Below are 12,622 nucleotides of genomic sequence, written 5' to 3'. Positions count from 1 at the left end.
TGCTGACTTCAGTAGGCCACCATCCCTGTGAGTGCAGGGACTCGCTATGGGGTCGCAAAATGCGACCTACCTCATTAATATTAATGAGGTGGGTCTTTGCAACCTCGTAGCGACTCGCAGTCGGTGTCTGAGACACCGTACTGCATCCGATTTTGCGAATCGGAAATTGCGAGTCGCACTGACTCACAATTTCTGATTCGCAAAATCGGACTTTGCTACATCTGGCCGATATTCCTTAATGTTACAACACAAAAAGTACCCCATCCTGCCCCAGCCCATTTTTCTCCACTTTCTGCCATCCCTAAAATAGGGTTTCCACCATTCTCAGAAAAATATATGAGCCGTTTGTTTATTTTTAGCTATTCCGAAAGGAAAAGGAGCTAGTTGGTGAATAGGAATTTATGTAAAATCATAAGTATTAGGCCACTGTCTTAAACCACTGCTTACCAAAAATATATTTGTGTTGTTTCTTGCTCAATGTATTCTTTGTTAAGAGATTTGCCATCTGTTGTTCTGTGTACACCGCGCTGACACCTTTTTGGTAAAGCCAGCTTTATAAAAATATAAAATAAACAAGAACGTATGCATGTGTAACACTCAAAGGTACGTAAAAGATTGTTCAGTGTTCTAGAACGCTCTATTTGGTTTGTAAATAGGCCAAAAAGAAGACACATAACATCACCATCTATGACTTCTCCATCAAACACAAGACACAACAATTGCTAAGACAATTTCATGAATAGTAGAAGCAGTAGTACCTGAGCAAGAAGAACCGTCTCCAGTCTGTACAGAAATTCCCAAAGCAGCTTCTCCACAGCATTCATGAACTTCTCCCCATACTCGTGTTCCATGGTTTTCTTTGGATGACACGAAACAGACATTTTAATCCTGTTATTTTTTCATGACCTTCCTCCATCCAAATGCAGAGTTCACAATTAAACATGCAAGGCAAAGCCTTCAGCACCCTAGAACTCTAAAGACCTTGCAGACAGCAAACGATCCATACACACAGGAAAGAACATAGAAGAAAGATAGAACTTCCAGTGATACTTAAGTCTCTCTGCACAAAACAAACAGCTCATAACAGACAGCTCATAACAACAACTGAAGCACAATACTAAACCAACACCATTAGTGATGCTTGTATGGAAACAATTGGTGGTTAGATGCTTAAGGTCCGCACATCCGTAATGAAAGATGAATGTCTAGTAAGTCCAAAGCCACTTAGTTTCTTGTGGGTGCCAACCTGGTGTAACACCCAACCACTATGGGTGTTAGGTGCACTGAACAAAGAAATTGAAACTGTGCTGGAAAACGTATTAGAGGAAAATACCAGGGCACACCAGGGAGTGGTCCGAGCAATGCATACCAAAGTGGAAATGAGAGTCCAAAGGTCGACACAAGTAGTTTTTCGAAACTCATCGAGGTTTATTCCTTGTAGTCATGTGCATTCTGCAAAACAGCCAACACGTGTTTCGTCCATAGGACTTTTTCAAGGCAAAAATATGGGTGTATTAGGTTCACATATAAGAGGCTGAAACGTCATGTAATCCATCGGCATCCAGCGGTAGTACAGGTGAGGTGTTACGGTTTGTTATGTTGCGGCCAAACACAAAGTTGTTAAGGCATCATGTAAACCAAAAGGTATTGAAAGACGGGGTCGTGATAAGCCCATCATCGAAGACAAAGCAGTAGATTTTCCTCTAATACCATTAGTGATGCTAACAACAGAAGCAGAAAGCTTTTCAAGACTAACAAGCACTGCATCAACCCCTGCCATGCCCACCTATTCCTCATTCCACAAAAAAGTCCTACGTCATCAATCTCTTCTTCAGTGAAAAAGTACAGAATATCCAACAGCACATCAACAATACCAAGCCTGCTTCAACTGTTATACCCACCCATTTCCGCAGAATCCCAGAAAGATCATCTTTCAAAGCCTTATCTTTCCCAGATCTCACCAACATACTCAACTCAGTCAAATCAACTTTTCATGAATATGATGTAATACCCTTGTCTTCATCAAGGTTCTCTCTGGGGATGCTCTCTCACCACTACTCACTATTGGCTGTGCCTCCCTCACTCAAGGCATCTTCTCAGAACTTCTAAATACACCCCAGATCCTCACATTCTTAAGGAAACCTACACTAAACCCTGCCAACCTTGCCAACCACTCACCTACCATTTATCAGCAAGAGCATTGAAAAGGCAGTTCATGTTCAACTCCAAGTTCACAGTAATGCTAATAAGCTGCTGTAATACTACCACTCAGGACTCAGAACACGCTTCAACATGGAGACCTCTACCTTACACTTTGTAGACAATGAACTCATGACCACAAATAAAGAAGACCAATGCCTCCTAATATTGCTGGAACTCTTAGCTGCCTTTGACATTTGATAATTCTACCATCATACGCACTCTGGAATCTAATAGGATTCACTGTTAATGTCCTTCACTGTTTTTTTCCCTATCTTTTCAACAAACAAATATCTGTTCACACAGGTGCTTACTTCCAGGTCCTTAAAGATTCTTATTACCAGTTGTGCATCCCTGGATTCCACACTGTGCCCCGACATCTTCAACCTCTATATGGTGCCACTTGGTGCTCTAATCACAGATAACAGTATCAAGATTCACCAACATATTGATAATACAGAACTCTAAATGAAAGTCTTCTCTGCTTCAAACATGCAACGCCTCAAACACTGCCTTCACATCATCCAGACCTAGATGTCCAGTGACTACGTGAAGCTCAACACAACCAAGACAGAACGCCTGTTATTTGTCAAGGAATTGTACACACCTGGCTCAATTACATGAAACTTAACAGCTGTCAGCTGGATTTACCCTGGAGACAAACCTAATTTCCAAGGAAAATACAGCCAAAAACGCAATGATAGCCTGGTTCCAGAACTCGTCTAGAGAAAGTGAGAACTTTTCTTCCAAAAACCGACTTCAGGATCGTTATTCAAGCTCTTGTCCTCTTGCATTTGTATGGTGGTAACTCACTGATCCATGGCCTCTTCACATTCCAAACTTGCACCTTTTAAGGACATTCTACATGCTGCAGCATATCTCATCTAGGCCCTGAAAAAATAGGGTTACTTGCATTCAAAATTAACTCTGATGGATCCCATTGCCAGCCCTCATCATCTTCAAAACTAGCTGCATCATTTACAAAGCCAAGACAACCAGCACCCTCACCTGTTTCTCAGACAACCTTACTATCTCTTGTGGTTCTTTGCACACATGCAGCAGGATCTAGAACAGCTTCACGATAGCCATCAGGACTGTCCCAATTTAGGAGTTGAAGATGCATCTCTTTAAAGCACACTAAACCAGAAATCAGTCCACAAACCAGCCACCTCTCTTATCGCTCATTCACTTTGGGCCATATGTAGCAAACGGTTTGCGAGTCGCAAACGGCGAAAATCGCCGCTTGCGAGTCGCAAACCTGAGTTTGCTATGCAGAAATGCATTTTGCGAGTCGGACCGACTCGCAAAATGCATTTCAGAGTCGCAAATAGGAAGGGGTGTTCCATTCCTATTTGCGAGTCGGAGTGGTATGCAACTCCATTTGCGACCGCGTACGCGGTCGCAAATGGAGTTGCAGTTTGTGAGAAGGTAGCCTCTTTCTAGCCTTGTTACCCCCACTTTTGGCCTGTTTGTGAGTGTATGTCAGGATGTTTGTCACTGTTTTCACTGTCTCACTGGGATCCTGATGGCTAGGCCCCAGTGCTCATAGTGAAAACACTATGTTTTCAGTATGTTTGTTATGTGTCACTGGGACCCTGCTAGTCAGGACCCCAGTGCTCATAAGGTTGTGGCCTATATGTATGTGTCACTGGGACCCTGTCACACAGGGCCCCAGTGCTCATAGGTGTGCATGTATGTGTTCCCTGTGTGGTGCCTAACTGTCTCACTGAGGCTCTGCTAACCAGAACCTCAGTGGTTATGCTCTCTCATTTCTTTCCAAATTGTCACTAACAGGCTAGTGACCAATTTTACCAATTTACATTGGCTTACTGGAACACCCTTATAATTCCCTAGTATATGGTACTGAGGTACCCAGGGTATTGGGGTTCCAGGAGATCCCTATGGGCTGCAGCATTTCTTTTGCCACCCATAGGGAGCTCTGACAATTCTTACACAGGCCTGCCACTGCAGCCTGAGTGAAATAACGTCCACGTTATTTCACAGCCATTTTTACACTGCACTTAAGTAACTTATAAGTCACCTATATGTCTAACCTTTACCTGGTAAAGGTTAGGTGCAAAGTTACTTAGTGTGAGGGCACCCTGGCACTAGCCAAGGTGCTCCCACATTGTTCAGAGCCAATTCCCTGAACTTTGTGAGTGCGGGGACACCATTACACGCGTGCACTACATATAGGTCACTACCTATATGTGGCTTCACAATGGTAACTCCGAATATGGCCATGTAACATGTCTATGATCATGAAATTGCCCCCTCTATGCCATCCTGGCATAGTTGGCACAATCCCATGATCCCAGTGGTCTGTAGCACAGACCCTGGTACTGCCAAACTGCCCTTCCTGGGGTTTCACTGCAGCTGCTGCTGCTGCCAACCCCTCAGACAGGCATCTGCCCTCCTGGGGTCCAGCCAGGCCTGGCCCAGGATGGCAGAACAAAGAACTTCCTCTGAGAGAGGGTGTGACACCCTCTCCCTTTGGAAAATGGTGTGAAGGCAGGGGAGGAGTAGCCTCCCCCAGCCTCTGGAAATGCTTTGTTGGGCACAGATGTGCCCAATTCTGCATAAGCCAGTCTACACCGGTTCAGGGACCCCTTAGCCCCTGCTCTGGCGCGAAACTGGACAAAGGAAAGGGGAGTGACCACTCCCCTGACCTGCACCTCCCCTGGGAGGTGTCCAGAGCTCCTCCAGTGTGCTCCAGACCTCTGCCATCTTGGAAACAGAGGTGCTGCTGGCACACTGGACTGCTCTGAGTGGCCAGTGCCACCAGGTGACGTCAGAGACTCCTGCTGATAGGCTCCTTCAGGTGTTAGTAGCCTATCCTCTCTCCTAGGTAGCCAAACCCTCTTTTCTGGCTATTTAGGGTCTCTGTCTCTGGGGAAACTTCAGATAACGAATGCAAGAGCTCATCCGAGTTCCTCTGCATCTCCCTCTTCACCTTCTGATAAGGAATCGACTGCTGACCGCGCTGGAAGCCTGCAAACCTGCAACATAGTAGCAAAGACAACTACTGCAACTCTGTAACGCTGATCCTGCCGCCTTCTCGACTGTTTTCCTGCTTGTGCATGCTGTGGGGGTAGCCTGCCTCCTCTCTGCACCAGAAGCTCCGAAGAAATCTCCCGTGGGTCGACGGAATCTTCCCCCTGCAACCGCAGGCACCAAAAAGCTGCATTACCGGTCCCTTGGGTCTCCTCTCAGCACGATGAGCGAGGTCCCTCGAATCCAGCGACTCTGTCCAAGTGACCCCCACAGTCCAGTGACTCTTCAGCCCAAGTTTGGTGGAGGTAAGTCCTTGCCTCACCTCGCTGGGCTGCATTGCTGGGAACCGCGACTTTGCAGCTACTCCGGCCCCTGTGCACTTCCGGCGGAAATCCTTTGTGCACAGCCAAGCCTGGGTCCACGGCACTCTAACCTGCATTGCACGACTTTCTAAGTTGGTCTCCGGCGACGTGGGACTCCTTTGTGCAACTTCGGCGAGCACCGTTTCACGCATCCTCGTAGTGCCTGTTTCTGGCACTTCTCCGGGTGCTACCTGCTTCAGTGAGGGCTCTTTGTCTTGCTCGACGTCCCCTCTCTCTTCAGGTCCAATTTGCGACCTCCTGGTCCCTCCTGGGCCCCAGCAGCGTCCAAAAACGCCAAACGCACGATTTGCGCCTAGCAAGGCTTGTTGGCGTCCTTTCGGCGGGAAAACACTTCTGCACGACTCTCCAAGGCGAGAGGGATCCGTCCACCAAAGGGGAAGTCTCTAGCCCTTTTCGTTCCTGCAGAAACCTCAGCTTCTTCTGTCCAGTAGAAGCTTCTTTGCACCCGCAGCTGTCATTTCCTGGGCATTTGCCCATCTCCGACTTCCTTGTGACTTTTGGACTTGGTCCCCTTGTTCCACAGGTACCCTAGATTGGAAATCCACAGTTGTTGCATTGCTGGTTTGTGTCTTTCCTGCATTATTCCTCTAACACGACTACTTTGTCCTTAGGGGAACTTTAGTGCACTTTGCACTCACTTTTCAGGGTCTTGGGGAGGGTTATTTTTCTAACTCTCACTATTTTCTAATAGTCCCAGCGACCCTCTACAAGGTCACATAGGTTTGGGGTCCATTCGTGGTTCGCATTCCACTTTTGGAGTATATGGTTTGTGTTGCCCCTATCCCTATGTTTCCCCATTGCATCCTATTGTAACTATACATTGTTTGCACTGTTTTCTAAGACTATACTGCATATTTTTGCTATTGTGTTTATATATCTTGTGTATATTTCCTATCCTCTCACTGAGGGTACACTCTAAGATACTTTGGCATATTGTCATAAAAATAAAGTAACTTTATTTTTAGTATAACTGTGTATTGTGTTTTCTTATGATATTGTGCATATGACACTAAGTGGTACTGTAGTAGCTTCACACGTCTCCTAGTTCAGCCTAAGCTGCTCTGCTAAGCTACCATTATCTATCAGCCTAAGCTGCTAGACACCCTATACACTAATAAGGGATAACTGGGCCTGGTGCAAGGTGCAAGTACCCCTTGGTACTCACTACAAGCCAGTCCAGCCTCCTACACAGTTACCATCCACTTGAACGGGATACCCACTCGCAAACGGGATGGGGTCCCCATGGGACCCCTTCCCCTTTGTGACTGGACCCCAGATAATTTTTTCAGGGCAGGTAGTGGTCCAAAGGACCGCTACCTGCCCTGAAAAAATTCCGAAACAAAAGGTTTCGTTTTTTTTTAAAAGTGCAGCTTGTTTTCTTTTAAAGCAGTCACGGACATGGAGGTCTGCTGACTACAGCAGGCCTCCATATCCGTGAGTGCCCATAGTCGCTATGGGGCCGCAATTTGCGACCCACCTCATTAATATTAATGAGGTGGGTCTTTGCGACACCATAGCGACTCGCAGACGGTGTCTGAGACACCGTTCTGCATTGCAAATTGCGAGTTGCAATTTGCGAGTCGCTCGGACTTGCAAATTGCAAGTCGCAATTTGCAAAGTTGCTACATCTGGCCCTTTATGCTATGACCCTGTACAGCCTTCCACAGCCTTTGTCTAGGTTTTTTTTATAGGTTACGTCTATATCCAGAACACAAACTGCTCCCACTCTAGGATAAAGCTTGTCAAAAAGATATGTTTATTTACGGGCAACGTGTTTCAACCCTTTGGTCTTTATCACACCCCGAGTTGCTCATGTGTGCAACCACCTTTAAGTGCCAAAATAAAATACATAGACATAAAGAAAGGACAAATCCTGTTGGAGCACTTGTTAAACAGGGAAACCAAACTCCTCCAAAAATGTCCAGAAGACAGGCTGATGTCAATAAATGTTATCGCACACTCAGGAAATTCACATGAGACTTGAACAATGCGTTATAAAAGCAATGGTCCCCTGCAGGTAGTTCAGTTTCCAAAATTATAAGTAACATATACAGCAAATTTCAGCTTTATATATAACATTCTAACAATCTCCAAGAGGTTTGAAGGAGGATGAAGAACTGTTTGTGCATATTGGATGAGTACCGGTTTTAGTCTTTGTTTCAGCTCCTCTATTTGTTAGCAGTTTTTGACTGCTTGTCACTGTCTTCTGATCTGAGTCCTACTCGGATATGGATGAACAGCCGGGTATGTCCACTAAGGATACCTTACCGTTTACTTCACTTGAAGAATACCCTTTAGTACAGGCAAGCAAGGGACCACACAAGAACCCCTCAGACAAAGGAAAAGGAGGCGTCAACGTAAAAGGAAAGAAACCGGGAGAGAGGAGAGCCATTTCAAAAGACACTGTGCCGCATGTGAAGTCAACACGGCAGACCAGACGGCGATGATGGGTGAGACAAATTTGACTGTCATTAACTTATCAGCTCATGAACTAACAAAAGATGAGCAATCTCTCCTTGAACTGGGACTCTCCTATTGCCCTACTGCAAATATGGATTACACGCTGATGCGCATTGACTTGTTTCTTTTTATAAGGAAATTGAAACTAATGAATTTAAAAAAAAAAAACTTTTTACAGCAGAAGCACAGCAAGAGGGTTGTGACACTGACACCTCCTCCTCCTCTGGTTTTCTGTATCTAGGTGATGTGGAGGAATTAACCACTTTGGTTTACAGATTGGGCCAATGAGAAGGATCTTTTGAGTCAACTTGGTTTAACAACTGATGGTACGGCCCAATTGTTTTTAAAACTAAGTCAAAATGTAATTCTGTGACATCCCACAATAATATTGACACTCTCCACGAGGTAGCTACACCTGAATTGATGCACATTTGGCTTAACACTAGTAACAACCATGCTCATAATCTCACCAGGGGGGCAGAGGATGGCTTTAAGCGCCCTGAGTAATGACCAGAGTTTCATCATCAAACCCTCAGACAAGGGAGGGAATGTGGTACTGTGTGACATTAATAAGTACAAGATCTTGTGAACAACAGAGACTTTCCTTTGAAGTTTGCCTACTTCAAAGGCAGAAATGGGTATAAGTGCTGGACCCAAAACCCCAGACTTTTTTTTAACACTTCTGGATCAAGAGGAACCTCTGCCAAGGAGAAGAGCTGAATACCTGGAGGAGGGGTACTGCCCCTTTGCTGTGTGTGGTTTGCTGGGTTGGCCTGCAGTTGCTGCTTCTGTCTTAAAGAGGCACTTTGCTGTGTATCCTGCTTGTGAAATTTCTTCAAGGGCTTGAAGTAGAACTTGCCTCCTGTTGGAAGTCTCAGGGATAGCAGAGAGTTCAGATTCATGTGCTTACAGTACTGGGAACCATGTGTTTTGTGCTGCAACAGAAGAAAAACCACCATGACCCTGTCAATGACGCTGCTGCCTGCACCATGCCCCGCTTCACACAGCAACCCTGGTCTCACCGACGACGCCGTCTCCGAGCAGCGGCTTGCACCATGACCTGTGGGCTCTGCATTGCCCCACTCACACCGCAGCCTTGGTATCCCCAAAGACGATGCTCTACGCTGACACTGACGCAGCTGCCTGCACCGTGGCCTCAGGACACCACTTGTGAGGTACACGAAGTTCCGTCCTGTCCCTCACCGCAGCCCAAGTCCACCAACACCAGCGCCATCGGTTCCTTCTTCGTCAACAGACACCACTGTCTGCATCGCAACCTGTGGCTGCTGCATGGAGCCCGCCACGCGTCATACCGCCCCTTGGGCCTACCGACGACAGCACTCCAGCAACGACGGCGCCGCTGCCTGCACCGCAACCTGGCGACGCCGCACATGGCACCGCCCGCTTCACACCGCAACCCTGGTCTCACCGACGCCACAGGACACCGCCGTCGAGATGCTGCCTGCACTGTGACCTGTGTGCACCGCACGTCTCATCGTCCCTCTTCGCACTGCCGCAGCCCCGACGCCATCAACGCCAGTGCTCCTGACTTCGTCATCAGCCCGGAGCTCGATCTGTCATTCGAGTGCCTTCAAGGGCCTGGCGACCCCTGCACCGACCTCCAGAACCGACGCTTGCTGACGCCAGCGACGCCACACTCCGGATCTCACTGCGAGGATCATGATGCCCTACATTTCCAGGGTACTGTTTTCAGGTCTTTCCGACACCGTAGCTGGCCCACAACCCTACAGACGGCCTGAACTATTGGATTTGTTGTTCATAATGCAGTGATAGACCCAGACGGAGCTATCGACTACAAGGAACTGTATTTTTAATTAATTTTTGCAAAAGTCATACCTTTATTAAAGTATGTTGGATTTTTATTGTTTTGGTCTTGTTTTACACGGATAAATATATTCCCTATTTTTCTAAAACAGGTGTGGTGTCCATTTGGAGTGTTTTCACTTTATTACTGTGTGTTATGTGCAAATGCTTTACACATTGCTTCTGAGATAAGCCTGACTGCTCGTGCCAAGCTACCAAGGGGTGAGCAGGGGTTATCTAAGCTGGATATCTCCCTTATCCTGATTAGAGTGAGGGTCCCTACTTGGACAGGGTGTAAAATGACTGCCAACTAGAGGCCCCATTTCTAACATCCATGTATCTAGATTCCTTCCTAATTCCATATGTTTTGGATCTCCCTTCTTATTGTACGGAGAGAACTGACTTTATAACAAAAATAGAGGGGCTCCCCTGGCACCCTGAATATTGGTTAATAACCATAGTTGTGGTCTCTTTGTACACCTGCATCGAACACAATCTAGGGGTGCAGACTTGCAAACATTTTTTTAGGACTATATCATTCTATTTGTATGAGCATTCCATGATGCTGACTCTGTCGTATTGCTATTTTGCTTGGAAAATACCTTATTTTTCTTTTTGAGAACAAATGGTCCAAACAGTTGGTTGGCACGGCAATGGGAAGCTGCTTTGCACCAAGAAGGGATCTTCGTGGGTTGGTAGGAGATGATGAAGTACAATTTCCTGGACTAGGTACACTGACGATTTGTTTGTGATTTGAGATGGTACTAGGCAAGAACTTGAAGGCCTTCTGGCATATATATCACAGAAGACCTCAATCTATGTTTTACCCGTAGCATACATCAGACGGAGATACATTTTTTGGATGTGACTGTTGAAATTGTGAACGGGCTGTGGAGACCAGTTTATTCAGGAAGGCCACCTTGGGGAACAGTGTACTACATGCCAATAGTCACCATCCACAAAGCCTCAAATGGAGCATTCCTTTAGGATACTTTTTGAGGGCCAAGAGCAACTGCAGTACACAGCACTCTTTTGAAGAGGAAGAAAGAAGGATGAGAAGTAGGTTTAAAGCCAGGGTATACGCCACAAGAGTACTTACAGCAGCTAGTGCCAAAGCAGCAGACCTGCCCAGGGAAAGTCTTTTCATCAAGAAGCAGAGAGGCGAAGGTGAGAGGAAGAAAGAATGATCACCACTTTCAATATAGAGTCTTCTACCATTAGACATATGCTTAACAGACATTGGTACCTGGTAAAAAATCATTCAAAGTTCAGGAGGTGAGCTGAGCCATCATCCACAGGTGACTTATCGCAAGTCAAGATCCCTGAAGAATATGCTGGTGAAAAGCTACTAGGGCATGCATAGGCAGGGAGGGTGTGTACAGGAACAGCAGGGCTTCTACAAATGCGGGCAGTGAAAAGCCTGCAAAGTTAGCAAGAATGGGAAGACGTACACGTTACCTAAAGGGAAAACTGACCGCATCCGCAAATTCATGACATGCAATAGTGATTTCTGTGTGTATGTCCTAGTGTGTCCCTATGTTCACCATTAAGTAGGCAGCACCATTATCTCAGTGAAAAAGAGGATTTTAGAACATCTGAGGGCCATGAGGAACGGTGACCCGAATTCTCCCCAACACTTTGTTTTTTTAGTATTGACAGGATTGCACTGACCCCTAGAGGGGGCAACAGGGAGATGAAGCTGAGGATCCTAGTGTAGGAAGCTGGCCTAGTCTGTAGTGAGCCCCTATGGTGTTATCACCTTATACCAGGTCCAGGTATCCCCTATTAGTGAAGTGTAGGCAGTGTCTAGGAAGCCAGGGCTCTCTAAAGGTAGCTGTGGATGAGCAGCCAAGACCTATCTAGGAGATATGCAAAGCTTATGCAATACCACTATAGTCACACAGCGTTATCACATATAAAAGAACCACACAGTGTTACAAAATTAAAGTTACTTTATTATGGTAACACAAATACTACAATACTAATAGACAGTTCCCCCCAACTGGAGGTAAGCAAACACACTGAATATATACACAATAGCAATCAGTGAGGAGCAAAAAAAACAGCAAGCATTGGCACAAGTATTAGAAAACAGTGAGGGCCCTGGGGAGGACCAAACAATATACTAAAAAAGTGGAATGCAAGATATAGCCCCCCCCCACCCAAGGATGTGGAGTGGTTAGGGGGGAGCTGGAGGAACTAGGACCCCAAGAGGTGAGTACTAGAGTGACCCCCCACCAACCAGGAGAGCAGAGGTAAGTACCTGGTTTTCCCCAAAAGTAACAGAAGGACTTAGGAAAAGGACTGTGCAAGACCCAGACCAGACTGGAAGAACCCAAAGGCGGATTCTGGCAGAAGAATACCTGCAAAGAAAGAGGACCAAGTCCAGTTCATGATGGAGTGTCCAGTCGTGGCAGGAGCCACTACCCACCCTTATGCAGATGCAGGGCTAGGTCGACGAGGGACAAAGACCAGCTGTGCAGCACAGGAGATGAAGAGGAGTCCTCGAAGTGATGCAGATGATGTCTCACGTTGGCTGTCAGGTTGCAGTGGGTCAGTGGTGCTGGAGAACCACTAACAAGCCTTGGCAAATGCAAAAGAAGAAGACGACAAGTTGCAAGACTGAAGAGAACTAGCAAGCCCCAGCGGACTAGATCCAAGGAGGGGACGTCGGGGTGACCCTCAGCAGTCGGGAGAGTCACCAGAAGAGGATGCAACCCCCACAGGCAACCCACTGGCAGCAGGCACAGTAACTCGCAGTG

The 12,622-nt window shown here is 46.5% G+C and overlaps 1 protein-coding gene and 1 long non-coding RNA gene across 2 annotated transcripts in view; one reads left to right on the top strand and one right to left on the bottom strand.

Annotated features, from left to right (window-relative positions):
- LOC138268061 (uncharacterized) overlaps positions 1-12,622 on the bottom strand; it is a 219,960-nt gene that overhangs the window by 99,295 nt on the left and 108,043 nt on the right. Inside the window, exon 6 of the mRNA XM_069217419.1 lies at positions 759-857. Within this exon, the coding sequence (XP_069073520.1) occupies positions 759-857 (99 nt within the window). The remainder of the gene's footprint in view (positions 1-758; positions 858-12,622) is intronic.
- Positions 1-12,622, top strand: part of LOC138268063 (uncharacterized) — a 540,881-nt gene that overhangs the window by 459,010 nt on the left and 69,249 nt on the right. The gene's annotated exons all lie outside the window — the stretch shown is intronic.

The sequence above is a fragment of the Pleurodeles waltl genome, chromosome 12, assembly GCF_031143425.1.
Source record: "Pleurodeles waltl isolate 20211129_DDA chromosome 12, aPleWal1.hap1.20221129, whole genome shotgun sequence".
NCBI lineage: Eukaryota > Metazoa > Chordata > Amphibia > Caudata > Salamandridae > Pleurodeles > Pleurodeles waltl.
Note: the sequence above shows the minus strand (reverse complement) of the source record. Positions and strands in the feature narration are given on the sequence as shown.